General features: G+C 27.3%; 1 protein-coding gene across 1 annotated transcript; it reads left to right on the forward strand.

Annotated features, from left to right (window-relative positions):
• The first annotated feature begins 259 nt into the window (after positions 1 to 259).
• On the forward strand, positions 260 to 14,710 carry LOC145829937 (activin receptor type-1-like). Its single transcript, XM_082937824.1, has 15 exons — positions 260 to 322; positions 886 to 980; positions 2,219 to 2,316; positions 2,439 to 2,560; positions 2,737 to 2,861; positions 3,124 to 3,201; positions 3,453 to 3,549; positions 4,153 to 4,343; positions 4,676 to 4,822; positions 6,966 to 7,050; positions 8,532 to 8,623; positions 10,810 to 10,921; positions 11,460 to 11,590; positions 12,008 to 12,115; positions 13,255 to 14,710. Exons 4-15 carry the CDS (start codon positions 2,491 to 2,493, stop codon positions 13,426 to 13,428), a joined length of 1,410 nt encoding a protein of 469 aa, XP_082793950.1. The 5' UTR covers positions 260 to 322; positions 886 to 980; positions 2,219 to 2,316; positions 2,439 to 2,490; the 3' UTR covers positions 13,429 to 14,710.
• Positions 14,711 to 20,457: the final 5,747 nt, after the last annotated feature.

Here is a 20,457-nt window from a genome sequence, read left to right on the forward strand (position 1 = left end):
TAAGATTAAGACCATGATGAAATCAAAGTTTTTTAATATTATAAACAAAAAATAAATTTAAATCAATGAACTAGTTTTTAACAATAAGTTTTATAACTTTGTAGGTAGGTTTTATTAAGTTTAATAAATCTATTAATTTTTTTGATTGACTCATTTAATTAATTTATTAGACTAAATTGATTTAAATTTAACTTGTTTTAAAATCTGATATCTTATGTTATGTATTTAATTACTTATCAAAGTCTCTCTTTTTAGAATATGAAAATAAAAACATTCAATTTTCTTCTACTACTTGTAGCAGTTTGCAGCTCTTTTACTTATGGTAAGTTTCAAGTTTTTAAAGATTTTTTGTTTTTTTAACACTTAGTCTTTATAGAATTTCATTATTTATTTGTTTACAATTATGGTTTAACCTAAAATACTTATGTAAAAGACTTTGGTTTTTATGTTACAGCAATTTACTTGATAGCTAGATTGACTGCAACACTTTATTTGCTTAAATGAAATTTTTATGACAGTTTTGTTTTATCAAAACTTAAAATTTACAATCTAAATACTAAAGTGCTTATTATTTCACTGTGTTTTACACAATGACTTTAAAAAAAAGTTCAGTTGTTAAATTTTTAAAATATTTTTTTTTACTTAGATTTAGATTTTTATTGCAGTTGCCTCATGGTTTATTTAATTTTTGTCTCAATGTATTGGATATTAATTTTTATGAAGTTTAAATTTGTTAAATTCTTTTATATTTTAAATCAATATTTAGTGCTTTGTCAAACAGCTAAAGTTTTTATTTGATTAATGATCTGTTTCTTTAAGTTTTAAATAACATAAAAGTATTCTCCATATAAAATATAAGCTAATAGTTTTTAACAAACCACATAGGCTCTTTGCCATATGATACTGGTGCAGAATACAATGATTCAGTAGCTACAGATTACATTTACAATGAAAATGGTCAATATGAGTACTATAATGAGGTATTTTATGTTATATATTTGATATTAATTTTTTAAATTTTAAATAAATTTCTTAAGTCTTAAATTACAAATTGAGTAGGTAATTTCTTTAAATAGATGTAAGATGTTTTGTAAGTAGAAAAAGGGTTAAGACCCAACTTATGTACTTTTGTATTAATTTAATGGTTTTCACTTACTTTGTATGTTTTATATTGAATATAGTTACAATTTTATATAATATTTCAAGTTTATATAATTTTCAAGTATAGTTGATTTAATATAAAATCTTTCATAACTTTAACTAAAAAATGTTATTATTAAAGACAAGTCTATAAATAAATTTTATTAAAGTTTTATTTTAGACTAAAATAAAAGTATTTTATTTAGTGTAAAATTTAGTACAAAACTATATTTTAAAAAAAGTAATAATATGTGTGATTTAAAAAAATTGATTTACATTAAATCTGTTTTTGCTTGATTGATTGAATAAGCTTCTCTATATAGGCTAAAAATAAAATTTTAAAATAGTTTATTTAAAAGGTACTTATTTGAAAATTTGTTTTATTTTTTAACTCATTAATTTATCTAAATTTCTATTACAATTTGTCAATTAAGATTTAATTCACTTTTGTAGATATGATTGTCCAGCAAACCCTTTAGTTTTATTTCTCATATTAGTGATTTAGTAGACAAGCCCTAATACAAGTTAGCAAAAATTAGTTTTGGAGTTAAAGTTTTGAATATTTAGTTTATTGAAAATGTCAACTGTTTATAGAAAATTTTTATATGTCTAAGCTTACAATCTATTTTTAACTAGAATTTTTATTTGATTTGAATTTCAATGTATATGTTTATAAAGTAAATGTCTTGATTTTTGAGTGTAGGACTGTTTGAATTCCGACAATTCCTTACTTTAAATATGAAAAAACTAAAAGTTTATCCATGAGCAGTAAAGGAGCCACAGGGGATCCATGAGGTCATAATTTGAAACTTACACTAGATATTCTGGAGTTAATGTTGAAGAGCAAAAAAAAGTCTTAAGTGTTTTTAATGGTATTGTTGAAGGGGCCATAGCTTTTTTAATTTCTTTAAAGGGGGCCATTTAAAAAAAAGTTTGAGAAACCCTGATTTAGACATAAAAAAGCTTTGCTTTGAATATATAACTTTTGAGACATTGCCGGCCGCTTAAACACACTAGTCTAAAGTCTAAATGAAAACATTAGATTCAGGCTGTTTAAAACTAGATTAAATTTTCACAGGATTCTACATTAGAGTGTTATTGTAATGAGGTAGGCCCTAATTGTATTGAAGGAACATGCTACACTGACCACGCATGCTATCATATTGTTGACAAGGAGTAAGTTTTTATTATTTAGCATATTACCTTCAGTTTTAATATTTAAAGTTATTGATGTTATATATTTATAACTATATCATGATTAAGTTATAAAAGTACTTTTATAGTTGGATATTTTTTAGAAAAAGCAAACCAAGGTTTGGTTGCCACTTATCTCGTGAGCATGTGCAGCTGATGTGTGTACCCAACATTGGCATGACGTGTTGTGAAGAAAGCTTTTGTAATGATCCATCCAATTTTACAGGTTTTTATCAGCAAAATTTGATTTTTGTCTAAAAAAATGTACATGGTTTTTTACAAGTATTAATTTTAAATCTATTAAAAGGTTTTTTACTGTTTTTTTTATAAACAGCAGTTTCTGAGCTAAAGTTCTTAAAACTAATCATGAAACAGTTACCAAATTTTTGTTTACTGCACCAGAAAAAGAATCGGATGCAATCAGAGTGATAATAATTGTGGTTATTTGCGTTGTGGTGTTTGTTTTGGGCGTTGGGGTGATGTTTGTCCTTTACAAAATCAACAAGTGTCACAAAAACAAAATGATGGTTTGTTTACTTTAATAATTATACGTTTTAAAATTATTTTATTAAGTGATTATTTTTTAAAAATTTAACCTCTGTTTAATTTTGTAAACTAACTGAGTTAATTTTTCTTTCTAAAGCGTTTCTATTATATTTCGAAATATTTAAAACTACTTTCGGTCCATACACTTTTTAAGTGTGTTAGCATTTAATATTTACCTATCATAAGTTTACTTTATTTCTAACTGCAATATAAGTCTTAATAATTCAAACTAAATACACGCAGGAGATGGAAATTCACAGAAAGTCAGGAAGATTGGAAGGTGGACTAAGAACTACCGCAGTTGGTGACAGCACTTTGGCTGTGAGTAGTTTGTTATTTGTGACTAAACAAATGTTGTTCTTAAAAAATGTTTCAACTTAAGTTTGTACAATTTCAATGCGTTTTTCATAAAAGTATACAGTTACTTTATATAAATATACTCAAATGTTTGTTTATTATTAATAAGATGTACAACCTTAATTCAGTCTGTAGAAATGCTTTTACACTAACGTGTGCCTTTAAACGCGTTGAGCTGTGAAATTTGTTCTTGAAACCTCGCGAAAATCTTTCAGGACTGGATGAACAGCGCAACGTCCGGCAGCGGGTCCGGTTTGCCATTTTTGCAGCAACGGACGATGGCAAAACAAATTGAACTCCAGGACCGCATTGGTAAATAATTAACTTGAAATTGTTTTTTTTTTATTAGTTGTAAACTTACACTTGTTGTTGTCACATATTCTGATATAAGTTTAGGTTTATAAATGTTGTAGGTAATTTATGATTAACAGCTATTTTAACTTTAACATGATTCTAATGACTTAAGTTTGCTTTTGTTTGTACTCTAAAACTAGTTTAACATTTTCAAACCAGATATTTTTGGGTTTTAATCTAAATCAAAATACATGCATTTATACTATTTATTTTAGTTTAAAAATATTTGTAGTTTCAACCTTACAAAATACAATTTTTTTAATTAAGTATTATCTTATTCAAATAAAACATTCATCCTTTGCAAATTGTCGGTTTTATTCAAGTCTTTAACATTTTAAATAAATTTTATAATAAACAGAAGTTTTAATATTAATAAATAATAAAATGTGTTTGCGTAAAAAAACATGCATAAAAACAATAACCCAAAGAAAACGCATTGTCATTTAAAGAAAGTATTGATAACAACATCTAAAGTGCTTTTAAAAATGCTTCAAAACTAAAAGTTAACAAAAATGGTACATTTTTATCAGACTTCGATTGTTCAACAAAAATTGCAAACAGGCAAGGGAAGGTACGGCGAGGTGTGGAAGGGGAACTTCCAGGGGGAGACGGTGGCGGTGAAGGTGTTCTCGTCCAGGGACGAGCAGAGCTGGGCGCGGGAGACGGAGATCTACAACACGGTGATGCTGAGGCACAACAACGTGCTCGGCTACATCGGCTCCGACATGACCAGCAAGAACTCCGAAACCGAGGTTTGCTGTTGTGTGTGTGTGGTTGCTATGTTGTGTTGAAAATAAGTAAAATACGGTTGTGTCTTCATTTTTATGTATAGCTGGTAAATCAGAGTTGAACAAGTTTTATTTCTTTGAGTGGGTTTACTCTTAATATGTACTTAAAATAGGTAGCAGTTTCAAAGGCATAAATTTAAGTGATATAAACTTTAAGCCTTAAGCTTGTGATTTTTATCAAACAATTTCCGAATGCAACCAATCAAGTTATATATAGTTTTGTGTGTCTTTTCTTAAATGAAAAGCGTATTAAACAAATAAGAAAAATGACAACTTCACACAAAAAAAACCAACAGATGTGGCTGGTGTGCTACTACCACAGGCACGGTTCCTTGTACGACTACCTGCAGCAGAACGTGCTGGATCATCGGCACGCGATAAGGCTGGCGCTGACCGCAGCGAACGGGCTCGCTCACCTGCACACAGCCATATTCGGCGTCAGGGTTCGTTGTTTAACATACTATAATTATAAAATGGTTTTTTTGTTGTATGAATTCAATTTAGAAGTTGTTGCAACAAGTGTGTTTAGCTGAAAGTATGAGAGATCATATTCGGCGTCAGGGTCGGTTGCTGTTTGTCAATTTACTTTTACGTTCACTTTTTTGTTTTTTGTATAGGAACTGTTAGAAAAGTTTTGGTAGTTTTCTACGTGTTTAAGCTTTTGCTGCGAAATGTTATTTAGCTTAAAGTAAAAAGAAGATGATTGTAAAAACTTTAGGTACTTTTTAAAGCACCATCTTATTCTATACTGCTTTAGTGTTTCCATACCAATTAATACTGTTTTAGTTAGTTTGAATCGTGGTATTTATATTATATACGTACTGAGAGCACGAGTATAGTACTCTTAATAAGTAAAAAATTCTTATCAAGTTTACTAACAATATTTTTCTTTTGTATACAATTTTTGTGTTTAATACTTTTGCTAGTCATTACCTAATGCTTAATTAAATATTTTTTGTAATCAAATCTTTGCTTTAATATGTTAATGGTTACCTTATTTAAATCACATTTTGTATAAATTTTTCTTACATTTTAATTCAAGCTTTTATAGTTTCATTAATATAAAAAACAAATAATATTAGCTGAACCAGACGTTTTGTAAATTTGTCAACAAAGAAACACAATGTAATGATGTCGAAAAATTGTTTATTAGAAAGTGTTGTAACGTTTTATGCATAAGTTTATGTATACTGAAAATAATAACTTACTAAAAAGTGTGTGAACACTAAAACAACTAAATGTTAAAAGTTTTTTTTGATACTGTTGAAAATTATATATTTATACAGTTACCTAAAACCTTTAGTGTACTTATAAAAGTGGACAAAAATGACATGAGACTAATCTAACTTCTAAAGTTAATCTTACAAGAGTATTAAATTTGTTTTGAAGTTTTTCTTTGAGGTTTATAAACTTCTAATACGTTAGATACAAATTTGATCTAGAGTTGACGAGCTTAATATCTGTGATCATAATACACTTTTTTAAACATAGATTAATCAAGTTTTATAAATTAACCTTATAAATGATTGTTCATTAATTGAAAAGGGTATTTAATAAATTCATTTTAAACACAAACAAAAGTTTTAAATAATTATCAGCCGGTTTTTCTGAGAAACTCTAAAAACAGTCGACACCTTCCTAGGGACAAGTCAAGTTTACTTTTCAATCAGGGAATTTTCCCCCCTGTTATTCCGGGAAAATACTAGCGAGAAGGAGGCAATTACACGCAATACGAGGCAATAAGCTGGCTGGTTGATGCGTATTTGAACTTACATGTTAGCTGTCGGCGCCTCAATGTCTGTATAGAACCTTTGGCTGCTCGGTCAAGCGTTAACTTCACTCATTGCCTTTTAATTTGCACCAGATCTCGTCGATAATCGCCGGATTTGGTCTTAAGTTTTATAAGCGATGAGCTGGAGTAAATAATGAGATCGTTAAAAGTGTATTCGATCACCATTTCGGATAAATTATTCGGATTTATTTTGATAAATGGTCTAAAAAATAACGAACTTTTAAAGGTTTAATTGTACAATAAATCATTTTTGTTGAAGTTCTTACAAAAAATAAACGGCTGTAATGTATTGTGTTGTTTTTAGTGTATAAATCTGATTTATCTCAGATTTCAACTTTAACATATTTGTCTTAACTAAGTGGTTTTCGTGCTATAAGGCACGAAAGTTTCGATTGTTTGTTTTTAAATAAAACCAGTATTTTTATAAACCTCTGTTGTAATAACAACTTTTATTGTTTACAAACAAAGCACTTGAAAATATTCCGAGCACTTTGTCTTAAAAAATTTTATTATATAGTTTATAAATATATACGAATCAAACATATTTTATTGAATCACACTTGATTTTTTTGGGTATGTTTTTCTAAACTATAAACATTTTTTTCATTTATTTTGTAATTTTTTTTATACTGTTGAACAATATTTTTTATAGGTTATTTTTTCTAACTTTACTTACTTGGTATGTTACGTACGTTTTTAAAAGTTTATGTTTTGGTAAAAAATAGTTTAAAGTAAGTTTTAACATAAGTTAAACACATAAAATACATTTGAAACTAAAGTTTGTTAACTTACAGGGAAAATCAGCAATAGCACACAGGGATATCAAAAGTAAAAATATTTTAGTCAAAGATGATCTTACTTGCTGCGTTGCAGATTTAGGTAAGTTGTTGGGTAAATTTATGTATTTTTTTTTTCTGTAAACAAATTTGATGTCTTCATTTGTTCATGTTTAGTTGGGTAAACTTTGAATTTTTTGCCAAAAACTTTGTTCCAAAATTTTGAAACTTTCAGCTGAAAATTAGCTGTCAAAAAAGTTGTCAAAATTTATCACGGCAGTGACTCAGTTTGAAGTGTATAATCTCTTTGTATATAACCTTATCTCTGTTTTACAATAAGTTTGCTCGAGAGTTTCACATGGTGCTTAGATTTTTTTAATGTAAAGCTTAATTCAAGTTTTATAGTAATTTTTAAGGGACCATATATCAAAAAATAACTCAAATTTTAATAACATGAATTATTTAGCAGAAAGTCTAATTGATAAGATTATGAGGCAGGGTTGTCAGAAAACTTGGAATCCTGGAATTTGAGAAATTATGATAAATCTTGGAATTTTGAACAAAATTCACTAAAAAACTTGGAAAAATCTTAAATTTCAAACAAATATTACATGTTTGGTTGTAAAATTTTGATTTGACACAAAAAATCTATCATATTGATAAAAACAACACATTTAAAGTAGCTTTACAGTATCTTTTAAATTTTATTATTCTACTTAACGAAGTTTTAAACCTTAAACTTAACTTTAAACTAAAAATAGACCCAAAAACGCGTACTTTCAAAAACCTGGAAGAAATTTACAAAAAACTTTTGGCAACCCTGTGACGATAAGAAAAATTGAAAATAATATTTATTGAGAGACCAAAATAATAAATATGAACAATAGTCACAATTTAACAAGTTTTAATTTTCTTTTAGCCTTAATTCAAAAAAAAATTGATAAAAAAACAGTCACAAAGTTTAAATAAACAAGATTATGATGGAAAAAAAAAGTGATAACTTTCATCAACTCATAATTTTCGCAATTTAAATCATTGTGGTTAAAAACAAGCACGTAACAATAAGCCACGGAAAATACTACACACTACAGAATTGAATTTTTTTTTTTTCAAAAGTCAAAAAGTTTGCAGTTGTGTAAGCGATCAATTAAAAGCACATGAAGTAATCGGACGTTGAATAAGTGGCAGCATCTGCAGTGTGTCAGCTAATCAGCCAGTTATGTTTGCCAGCCTTTCCACTGCCTGTTGTGTGCTAGGAACTGGTGTTTTTTAATTTAAATAAAGTTAGGTGTTTTGCGAAGTTAAACCTGTGTTATGCCATAAGCATGTGTTATACGTTGGTATTTATTTGACTTAGATTGTATAATGAAATTCAAATATAAATATGTGAGCTCCATTGTGTTTGAAAGTTATTTATATCTTTTTTAAAGTAAACAAACTGACCAACAATACAATATTTTGAAGTTACCAACACTAATTCATAAGTTTATTGAGCACACAATAATTTTGAAAGTAGAAAGTATGCACGTAAATTTAAAGTTATTTAAAAAAAATTTTTTTAAATAGTATATATTTTCCTAACAGGGTTGGCAGTAACGCAGAATCAGAAGGACCAGACGATGAACATACCCAAGCACAACTACAGAGTTGGCACTAAAAGGTACATGTCGCCCGAGGTTCGTTTAAATGTGAAGCTTTTTAATTAAACTTATATAAATAGAATTTTTTTGATTAAAACTTAATTTTTTTCATAAAATTAATTTTTTTTTGAGTTTTAATACTTTAATTGTATTGTTTTATTAAGTCGTTTGATTTTCAACTTTGCTGTTAAAACTAATTACTTCCCGAAAACTGCTATTATCTTTAATTTTTCCCACAGTATTTACCAATAAAAAGTTTAGCAGAACTCCCATTTTATCAAAAAACTTGACCAAAGTTGCCACTTTATCACTTTGTACAAAACCTTGAATTTATATTAAATTGAGTTGTCAGAATCTCGGTTTTTATCATAAATGTGTGTAGCAACCCCGCCGTGAAGATGAAACTCAAAAGTGATAAGTTTAAATTTATAATAAATCATAAATAAAATTGTTCTGTTGTACTGCTGTTAAATGCTATTCAATGTTTTTACTTATTTCTATTTAATTTTTAGTTCTATTGACTTTTTAAAGTTTTATGAAACTAATTCAATGAAACAAAAAAGTTTGAAGAACCGCACTGAAAAATCAAAGTTAAAAAAATAGTTTTTAATTAATTATTTGAGTTAATGAAATAAATTGATATTTCACCACTTTGTTGACTGAGTGTACTTTTTAATCCATGAAATTTTTCAACTTACTAAGAAAGTTCACATAACCTTTGTAGTCATAACGGTAAATAAAAAAAAATCAAACCTTGACACTCACACAACCTTAATCGCCTTGCAACTTGAGCTAACGACCTACTTGTGAAGTAATTCTGTCAGCTAGTAAATATTTAACTTACCAAAAATGAAAACAAAATTTAAGCTTGCTTCGTTTGAAAATTCCTTTCAAGTTTTTTAATTGTTTTTAAAAGAACTTAATAGCAGATTGAGCGACCAGAATTGATTATTTTGTTGTTGGAGTTTTGTCAACTTTGATGTTTAATTTCTTTTTCAACTGTGTTTTGCAGCTGCTTATACGAAAATAAACTTTATTGTTTTTTTTCACAATTAGCTTCTGTTTTATTTCAAATTATTATTTTATCTATCTTCATAACTGAAGATATTTGTTTTTTTTAAAAGCTAAGATATTCATAAAACTGGTCTACGTGTTTATCCTTGTTTATTTGATAGAAATATATGTCAATTGGTTGTGAAACGTACAAATATAGTTCTTATTTTGAACGTTCAAACGTTTTTTTTTCGTTTTTTAAAGGTCAAACTAAGATTTTTTATGTAAAAAAATCAAACAATATTTTGTATGTACAATAAATGAATTTGGTTAATTTGTATTCTGTTGATTATACCGTCAATGCTAGATATATACAGGGCTGCCAAAAAACCTGGAATCCTGGAGTTTGACAATTTAGGCTAAAAAAAACTTTGAGAAACCTGGAACTTAAAAAAATTGAAAAAAAACCTGGAATTTTGAACAACTTATACATAAATAGTTAAATTTCGATTTGACACAAAAAATCTATCGTATAGATTTATGTCATCATCTAAATTTTTTATTTAAAAACGCATTTCAAGAAGCTTGCACATATCTTTTCAATGTCTATAAACTATTTAATACAGTATTTTACCTTAAACTTACCTTTAAACTAAAAGACCCTAAAGCGTGTAATTTTAAAACCTCGAAGAAATTTAAAAAACCTAGAGAAAATTTTCCATGAACATTTGGCCACCCTGTATATATTTTTAGTTGTTTTTTTATTACTAGCCTAATTGAAATAAGTTGGTTTGAAAGTTTTCACGTAAATAGATATACTAATATATAGTTTTAATCCATATTATTCTTTTTACTGATTAGGACTCACGCTAGTTGTAGTTTTGTTCAAGTTGTAGTTGTTTTGTAAATTTTCTGTGTTGTTATCTGAAGGTATGCAAAGATTTACAATCGGCTAACACGCTTACATAGTTTCATTATTTATTAAATCAACTAAAGCTAAGTAAAAAGCTGTCAACTAAATGATGTCATGACGTTTTCAACTCAATTATGACGTGATAGGCATTTAATTTGGTCAACTTATTTGTTTCTCTACATGTAAGTGTTAGATAAAAATTTTAAGTTTATTTTGCTAGCTTTAACAAAACGTTTTTTTTTTTTGAAAATGCCCGTGTATCATATATAGACGATTGTATTATACGACGTCATATAACTCGGTTGTGACGCAACAGGCGTTGGACGAGTCGCTGAACAGCTTGGATTTCGAGTCATTCAAGCAGGCCGACGTGTACGCGTTCGCACTGGTGCTGTGGGAAATCATGAGAAGGTGCGCTGGTGCCGACGGTCGGTTGAAAAAATAATTTATTGTTTTGAGTTAAATAACTTTGTTTTGTATTCTGCAATAGTAAAACGCTCGCTAATTTTTTTTGAAGAAAAATGCATTTAAAGTTTTTTTAAAGCTGTGTTCAGTAAAAATAGCTATAATGATACAACACATGTTTTTTTTATTATTAGAAAAGTCTTTGTAGTGTTTTTTTTGAAGTTATTGCAATATTTGTGCGATTTCACTACAAACTCAATTTTTAATTAGTTAATTAAAATCACCAAATTGAACTGTAGTTGTTTATTTGGATGAATTTACTTAATCTCAGATGCATAGTGCTAATTTAATGTAAACTTATTGTCCAAGTTAAGAATTTACTCTTTCAGTGAGTTTTTAGTTAACTTTTAAACTTAATAAATTGCATGCCATTAAATTTGACATTTTCTATATGACAAGTGTTTCAAAAGTAGCAAACACAACTCTATCATAACTTAATTGTTTTACTCAAAACTAAAAAACAACTTTTTTTAAATTCCTGCAATCTCACACATGTTGCAGGCAAACCGGACGCTTACCAGCCGCCATACTACGACGTGGTCAAGTACGATCCCAGCTTCGAGAAGATGAGAAGCGTCGTCTGCGATGAAGTGTACCGGCCACAAGTGTCACCGAGGTGGAACGACGACAAGGTTGCGTGATTGAAATGTTTTTTTTTGGATAAAATTGACTTTAGTCGTTAATGTATGCAACGTTGGCTTGCGAGTTAAGCTGCTAGTCCTTTTGAATAGTATAAGTTGAATTTTTATTATGACTTTATTTAAACAGTTTGATATTTTTTTAAATGTTAGCTTTTTAAAAGTTAGTGTGACTTAATACACTTTATAGTTAATGAATTCAAACAAAATAACTGAGTATAAGGTCAATAATTTTGTTGTTTACATTTTATTACACAATATATATATATATAATTATTTACTAAATGAGCTCATCAAAAAATTTTAGTGTTCTTAAAAACTATTAAAATTTCATTCCATGATTATACACGAGTTTTTTTTTTCACATAATTATTTTCAATAATGCTCATCTTTCCTATCACACATACTCAGGTATTGAATTGCGTGAGCCACATTATGAAGGAGTCTTGGTGCGGCCGACCTTCAAAAAGACTGACAATTCACAGAATCAAAAAATCGCTTCAGAAGGCGTTTGACTTGGTTGGTTTGCTCAATTTAATTAGGAATTTTTAACGTTTATATTATTGATTAATATTTAATAAATTAGTTTGACAGCATAAATTTGTTATTTTTCGTTGAAAAAAGGTTTAGTTAAACCGCTCACTTATTGAATATGTCATTTCTTTCTTGGAGTATGCAGTGATCACAAACTTTGAAATCCGTCACAAATAAAGCCAATTAAATCATTTGTAAAGAATTGTATGTAAAAAAAACAAATTTAGAGCATATAGAAATTTTTCTTAAGTTTATACCGATAATTTTAGACTTAAACAGTAATATAAAAATAATAGAATTATGACTATGCAAGAAATAAGACAGCAATTTTACAATGTTTAAAATAAATTGAAAAGTGTATGTTATACTTGTTCAGCGTAAACATAAAAAATGTAAATAACCGACTTAAAACTCTTGAATAGCTTCTTAACAATACTTACAGCATCTGGTTACAAATAAATTGTCTTGCTTTATATTTTCTTTACCAAAACAAAAATTGTTTAGTAGCTTTATTTAACATAAAAGCGAAATAACATCATAACTTAAGTTTTTGAAAATAATTTTAATACCACCTTAGATGAAATGAACAAGTTAATAAACAATTAAAAAAGCAAGTTTTTTGAGTTGGTTACTGATTTTTTTTTTAGTTGTAAATACAAAACTTGAATAGTTGTAACAAATTAGTTTAAATTTGTTTAATTTTTATGAAAGTGTATATTTAAAAAATGGTAGTTTTCAAAGTTGTTATATGTTGTCTTAAAAAGTGTTGGCTAACTAAATGTTTTTCATACATATATCTGACGAAATGTAACACCATTTAAGTGTAAATATTTAATTATTGGAAAATTTATTTATAACACTTGATAAAACAATATTATTGAAATACTTCCAAGAATGTATTAAAAGAAGTATCATATAATTAAAAAAAATGTTTTATTAAATTCTTTAATTGTTTATATGCTTTTTCATGCTACAACATTTTAAAAACTGTCTTTTTTAAAAATAAACATGATACTCATTTCTAAAAATAGTTGCAACAATTTGGATTGCTGTGGTGTAAGCTTCACTTTAAAACCAGCTTGCAGAGCGAACCGATCACAAATCAATTTTATTAATTTCCGCAGATAAACGAGGAGTGCTCGACGGGGTCTTCCGCCACATCCACTTCTCTCTCGATTTCCCACAACGACCTCTCTCAGAACACGCTCAAAACTTCCCTGTCCAACAACGACCTCTCTCAAAACTCCCTCAAGTCGTCGAACAGCGACGAGTTCGAGCCGCTTGTAAAATCGTGTTAATTTTTACTAAAATGTGAATGTGCTGCGCTTGAAGTGATCCGCAGCAGTTTGCTTAAAATATACTTTTGATTAATGTTTGATACTCGTAGCAGTTTCGCTTATTTGAAAATAGCAGCAATGTATTTTAAAGCTAAAAATATAAATCTTCAGTGTTTTTAAAAATCTTAGGAAAATTTAAAGACTGCAGATTTGTATGAGCTACGTCCCATACTATGCACTAAGTAATTTTAGACAAATTTCTGTATTTTTTTGGAAAAATTAGGTTTTACATGTTTTATACACACTCTCTGTTTTCAATCACTGTTTCACAAATCTTTACTTCCTTGGATCAAGGACAGCATAACCTTCATATAAACTGATCACTTTTGCTTTTTTCTGAACTATATAAAAGCTATGCTATGACTTGAAAAATTTTGTCATCGAAGGCGCTTTTTGGTAACTGCTAGGCAAGTTTTGTTGTGTCTTATATGATATTACGACTTCATATTTCTTGAAACAGCTTAAAATATTTATATACCTGATCTTAGTTCAATGTATAAAGTAAGCTTTGTAGTTTCTGTAGTGGGTTTTGTCTTTAATCCCTCAAGTGTCTAGCAAGCGCTTTTTTTTTTCTTTTTATTAACAGTCTAGTTTAAATAGTTGTACGTTTAAAAATATTCTTAACACAGTTTTAAACATATATTTTTGTTTATACCCTATTACAAAGTATTTTTAAAAGTATTAAATAAATTAAATTTTATAAAAATACACTGTTTACAAGAACAGTGTTTCCTTAATTTCCATGAGAAAATTACATGCTTGTGAATGTATTGTACAACAATTTTTTTAACACATATATTATTCAACTCATTACTTGTATGTCAAATTAGTTTTTGACAGATACAAGTTGTTTTTAGTGTTTGTTATAAAAGCCTAAAGAATGAAAATTTTTTAAGCTGTAAATAAGGTTGAATTGTACAGTTATTTGAGGAAGTCTAGAACTGAAAAAAATAAGTTTAATGTTTAGTTTTAATAATCTTAACTTTTATTAAGACTATAAGAACATAGATGATATCATTTTTGTTATGGTATTTCAAATATTCATTTCAGAAACTTATGATATCTTGATACACTTTGGTAGAAGATTGTTAAGATAACACAGCTAACTAGTAATATTTTTATACTCGAATAGTTTCAGCATTCTAAAATTCATTAAAAACAATTTCTTCTCATTAAACTATATGATTTTAAATTTAAAAAAACTATTACTTAACAGTAAAAATTAAGTAAATACTGTAAACTATGTATAGTTTTTTGTTTGTGTTATTTTTTCTTAAATCAAAACAGGTTTTTACCCATAAAAACCTGCATAAGTGTGTAAGTATTATTTTGTAAAATGTGATAATTTATGGCTTAAATTGAAAAATTATATTTTTTATGGCTATACTTTACACACTATAAACTAAAAGTATTTTTCTAAAAAATTCAAAAGAATTATTTAAAACTTCTTATGATTTTATCTTAAAATTCATTAGCTTATGCGTTTTTATTTTGTTCAAAGTTATAATAAATTATATATCATTGTATCAAAAATTCAATTTTAGTAATTATTTATATAATGTTCTTGAGCATGATAAAATAAGTAGTAAAAATTTTATTCTGCTGTCTTACAATTGTTCTAATAAAGATGAAAGAGAAAAGTTTTGAATCATCTGTCAAAATTTGATTTATCGTTTCATGTTTTACAATGTAGAATCTTTTTGTGCCGCTATTTGATTGAATTATGTTAAACAAAAGGCTTTAACGAAAATTATTTATTAACTTATGATTTTTATTATGCATTTTTTAAATCTTTATTACCTGTTATCAATTTTTATTTTACTGAAAATTGTCTCTTAAAATTAAGCCTTTCATAATCTGATTTTCAATTAAATATTTAAATAAGTTTTTCAAATATTTTTACGAAATTTAGTTTAATAAGATTTGGCCATTTTATAACTGACTTTATTTTAAAGTATGAAACTTTTCAAAAAGTGTTTATAAATTTCTGCTGATTGTCTAAATGTTTAATATTTTTTATTTATCAAATATCATGTAAGTTTTATCATGGCTGTAATAAGATTATTTAATAAATAAAAGAATTGTAAAAAAAAAATTAAGAAGAAACAAGTTGTCATATCATTATGAATTTACTTTCATTTAAACATTTTAGTTAAACTAATAAAATATATTTACATTTTAAGTACAATTGTTTTTCTCGTATGTTGTTGCCATGTGTTTAATAAATAATACACTTTTATATATTTTTGTTGATCAAGTTTATTATACATATCATAACTGCAATGATAGATTATTAGAAGAAATAATTTCAAACTATATTTACTCAAAACACAAGAACCAGGGTTTTATTAGGTTGGTAATAACTCTTTTAGTTTAATTATGTAACGAAGTTGTAAAACATAAATAAATAAAAGAATTTGGGGTCAAGCAGCCATTTAGTGGCTAGGAAATCAAACCAATTGTTGTGCACATAGTTGCATTGAAATAAAATTCTTGTTTTTTTGTTTTGTTTTATTTCTGCATATTGTAGTTGATAAGTTATGTAAATTTCAATTCAAGCGGATATCCCATATTTCAGGCTAAGTTTTTCTCGGAATTCTTCATAAATTTTGTTTAAAAGTAGCTTTCACTAAATAAGTGTTTTATAATATTTTTTTTTTTAGATTTTAGTGTAGTGTATGATAAAAATTAAAACATATAAAAAATACTCAAGTTTATTATAATTTTTATTAGCTACATAAAGAAATATAACATGTAAACAGACTTTGAAATACTAGTTTTAAAAATTTATACAAAAAAATTGTTATCCTTTTTCTGTAAATATACATTTAGCTTTTCTACTACATTGGCTCTAACCTTTAAAAAAATCATATAAGCGTTCTTACAGGTGTTTTTAGTTATGTTATTTTCAATATGCTCTTGTTGATCTAAAAGCACTGTTAACTTTTTAAAAAACAAGTTAAACAGTCTATATATATGCATTGAGTTTTTAAAACTTGTAACCAAAACCAAAAAGAAAGTGCTGAAATAAAGTTAAGACGTGTAGGTATTTCTACTTTGCTAACCAGGTCTTTATTTTGAAGTTAAAATGTGCAGTTTTGTTTTTTAATTTGAAAAAAGAAAAAACTGTTCGCATTTCTACTTACTTAGCTTAGAAAATTTTAAACTGGAAAAAACTGCATTGAACTTGTGTTGTTACTCTTTGCTTTTTCACTAAAGTAAGTTTAATAAAAACATTTTTTGCTTGACGCCCCATGGCTTCTAGCTAGCCGACAAGTGAATGTACAAATTGTAGCATCTTTTTGACTGCGTCTTTTTTAGTTTAACAAAAGGGTTGATCATGCCAATTCGATCATCAGACCACAAGTTTCGGTGGACTGATGCTACTTTTGGTCTGATGATCGAATTGGCATGTTAAACTTGAGCTTGTCTCACTGCAGAAGAAAGTCCGGACTTCTGTTCTGCAGACTTTTTCCGATGTTTTTTGTTGCGTCTTTTTTAGATTTCATTTATGCACGGGTGTCACTTTTGTTAAGGTAAAATAGATATGGTTAAATTTAGACTATAAAATGCAATTAACTTAAGTAAAAATTAATTAATCAAAAACTAAAACATACAGAAGGTATAAGTTTTATAAACCTAAGCAAAAGTTAAACTATAGCTATTTTTTATAAAACCTTAGTTGACTATATTAAGTTAAATTTTGACTAGAGCTAAACTACAAATAAAATTTTACACACGGTTTGGAAAATAGTTTTTAATATATAACTTTTTTATTATTTTTTGGTTACTACCAGATCCAAATGTTCACACTGTGTCTTTGACTGTAAACAGAACGTCCTTCACTAATGCTATGATGAATTTATAATTTTAAGAAAATTTAACTGCTGATAAAAAAAAAATAGTAAAACACTTTTTTAAGCTAAAAATACTATACTGTTATTTGCTTAAGCTAATTAAAGAGCAAATTAAACCTAATAAACTTTAAATAAAACATTATCACACGAATCAAAGCACAAGTTTTTTTTTTTACAAAAGGTCATTTTTGCTTAGTTACTTGATTAAATGTAATTAATTAAAAACACTGAGCAAAAATGTTCCCTACAGCAAAGCTACTATAAGCTTAAATTTTCTGAAATAAGAGATTGTTAATATAATTTTATAAATTATCACTTTTGGATCGACATGCCTCTAATATTGACGTTATAAGTTGTAAAAAGTATATAATTTATATAACTGTACAAAAATATTGGTTAAATCGTTTGCTAATAAAAGATCCTAGTGAAGTATCTTCACTGGAATATAAATAAAAACAAGTTATACAGTAATCTTCCTTTATTCTACCAACATATGTTTCTGTGTGTCAACGAATCAACACACTTCAACTGGGTTCTGTAAAAAAATAATTACTGTAATGAGAGAATAGAAGCATAGAATAAAGTAGGTGTATATATGTTTTCATTAAAATAAGGTATATTCTACAGATAATAGTTATTAATAGGTGAAATACTTAACATTAAATCCGACTGTTATAAAACTATATGATATTTGTAATTATTAAGTCTAAAATAAATAAGCAAGCTAAATTACACAACAAAATATAATATAAACAAACAACTTACGTTAATAGGAAAGATAACTAAATCAAAATTTGCCGTTGTTAACTAACGAAAAAAATACATTTGTTACAACTAATAATTACGTCACAATGTAAATGAGGCCACCTAAACTATTCAATTTGTACTGCAAGAACATTAATTTTGTTTTTATGTAATCTATTTTGAACAAAAATAAAACATTAACCATCAGTTAGTAAATCAATAAAATTTAATAAAACTTAACGACGCTGAAGGCAATAAAAGTCACAGAAACTCGGTGTAACATGTATATTGAATGTTAGTAATGATTGAAACAAAGTTATATAGAATTAGGAAGCAGATTTAGTTCAAATGTGAAAATCAAAAAGTGAAAAAATTAAAAAATTAAACTTTAAGGAAAAAATTAAACTTTAAGGAAAAAAAAACAAAAAAAACATAATTATTACTAGGCTTACAATGTACTGACCGATAATTAATTTACAGCGACATACATAAAATCATAGTGATCTGGATTAAATATATATTGTATTTTATAATTAATAAAATAATTAATTGGTAAAGTTGGAGTCGGCTGTTTAATTTAAATATCCCTTACAGATATTTTATATATTTAATAAGTAAATTGTGTTATATGTGAAAGTTAAAATGTAAAACAACAAGGTAGTCATATGCTAAGTATAAACCTGCAGTAAAAAACCTACTAGCTCTCTTGGGCGTAGTAAATATAAAAATAATAATAATAATAATAATAATAATAATAATAATAATAATAACAATAATAATAATAATAAGTATACAAATAATGATAGTGGTAATAAGAGTAATAGTAGTAACCATATTAATAATAACAATGGTAATAGTATTAATAATAACGACATAACCAATAATAGTAATAATAATAGTAATATTAATAAATATTATAACAATAATAATTATGATAATAATAATAATAACTGTAGTAACCAGAAAAATACCAATATCTGTAATACTTATAACGATGAAGTAATTAAATGTGGTTTTAAATTCAAGAACAATGTAGGTAAAAATTGTAACTGTCGTAAGTCGAATAAAATAAACTGTCCGTTACATGACTGCTTAATTAAAAATGTTGTGTATAAGGTGCGTGTTAAATGTAAACTTAGTGAAGATAAAAACATAAACAATAATAATGTTAATGATAATAATAAGGATAAGGTGTATATTGGTTCCACAGGAGGTCACTTTAAAGATAGGTACACCGGGCATAAGTATACTTTTAAGCATGTAAATAAAAAGAATAGTACAAGATTGTCAGATTTCGTTTGGCAGTATTTTGATAGGTATGGAACCAAACCAGAAATGGAATGGAGCATCCTCCACCACGCCAACAATAACATCAGTAGCGCGAGCAAGATCTGCCAAATATGCAACCTTGAACGAATGGCAATTTTAGCAGAAGATAGTAAACAATTACTAAATAAAAGACGTGATATTTCAAACAACTGTGCACACAACCGACGGTTCTTCTTCAAATAACACCTTGGCGCCTTCTCACCTTTCATACTTTTCATTCACCTTCCACATACACACACACATTCACTTAACATATATTAATATAATTATATATCCTAAGTAACATATAGTTTTATTCATTTATTATTTATATCTATTTCACACAAGTCACTTTCTATTCTCTGAAATTTCATATATTCACTTTACCCTCCGACTATAATTCTTCACACCTTTATATGTTAAGTTCCAAGTTTAATTGGAAGCCTGTATTCAAATCACAGATAAACCGTGCTTTTTTACCTACTACGCCCAAGAGAGCTAGTAGGTTTTTTACTGCAGGTTTATACTTAGCATATGACTACCTTGTTGTTTTACATTTTAACTTTCACATATAACACAATTTACTTATTAAATATATAAAATATCTGTAAGGGATATTTAAATTAAACAGCCGACTCCAACTTTACCAATTAATTATTTTATTAATTATAAAATACAATATATATTTAATCCAGATCACTATGATTTTATGTATGTCGCTGTAAATTAATTATCGGTCAGTACATTGTAAGCCTAGTAATAATTATGTTTTTTGTGTTTTGTTTTTCCTTAAAGTTTAATTTTTTCCTTAAAGTTTAATTTTTTCATTTTTTCACTTTTTGATTTTCACATTTGAACTAGTGATGTACCGGACTCACTATCCGGGTCCGGGTCCGGCCGGATATTGCCATTTTTGTCTGATATCCGGATCCGGCCGGATTCTTATTTGAAAAAAAAGTCCGGATCCGGTTCCGGCCGGATTCTAATTTGAAAAAAAAGTCCGGGTCCGGTTCCGGCCGGATTCTAGTTTGAAAAAAAAGTCCGGATCCGGGTCCGGCCGGATCTTAACAGAGATCCGGCC

The sequence above is a fragment of the Thalia democratica genome, chromosome 2, assembly GCF_965202585.1.
Source record: "Thalia democratica chromosome 2, ktThaDemo2.hap1.1, whole genome shotgun sequence".
Taxonomy (NCBI): Eukaryota; Metazoa; Chordata; class Thaliacea; order Salpida; family Salpidae; genus Thalia; species Thalia democratica.

Bases quoted from the DNA above. Each gene is read 5' to 3' on its own strand.
- LOC145829937 (XM_082937824.1), top strand. From the start codon at position 2,491: ATGTGTGTACCCAACATTGGCATGACGTGTTGTGAAGAAAGCTTTTGT. The intron at 4,344-4,675 runs GTTTGCTGTTGT...AAAAACCAACAG, and splicing joins GCAAGAACTCCGAAACCGAG to ATGTGGCTGGTGTGCTACTA. The intron at 7,051-8,531 runs GTAAGTTGTTGG...TTTTCCTAACAG, and splicing joins TTGCTGCGTTGCAGATTTAG to GGTTGGCAGTAACGCAGAAT.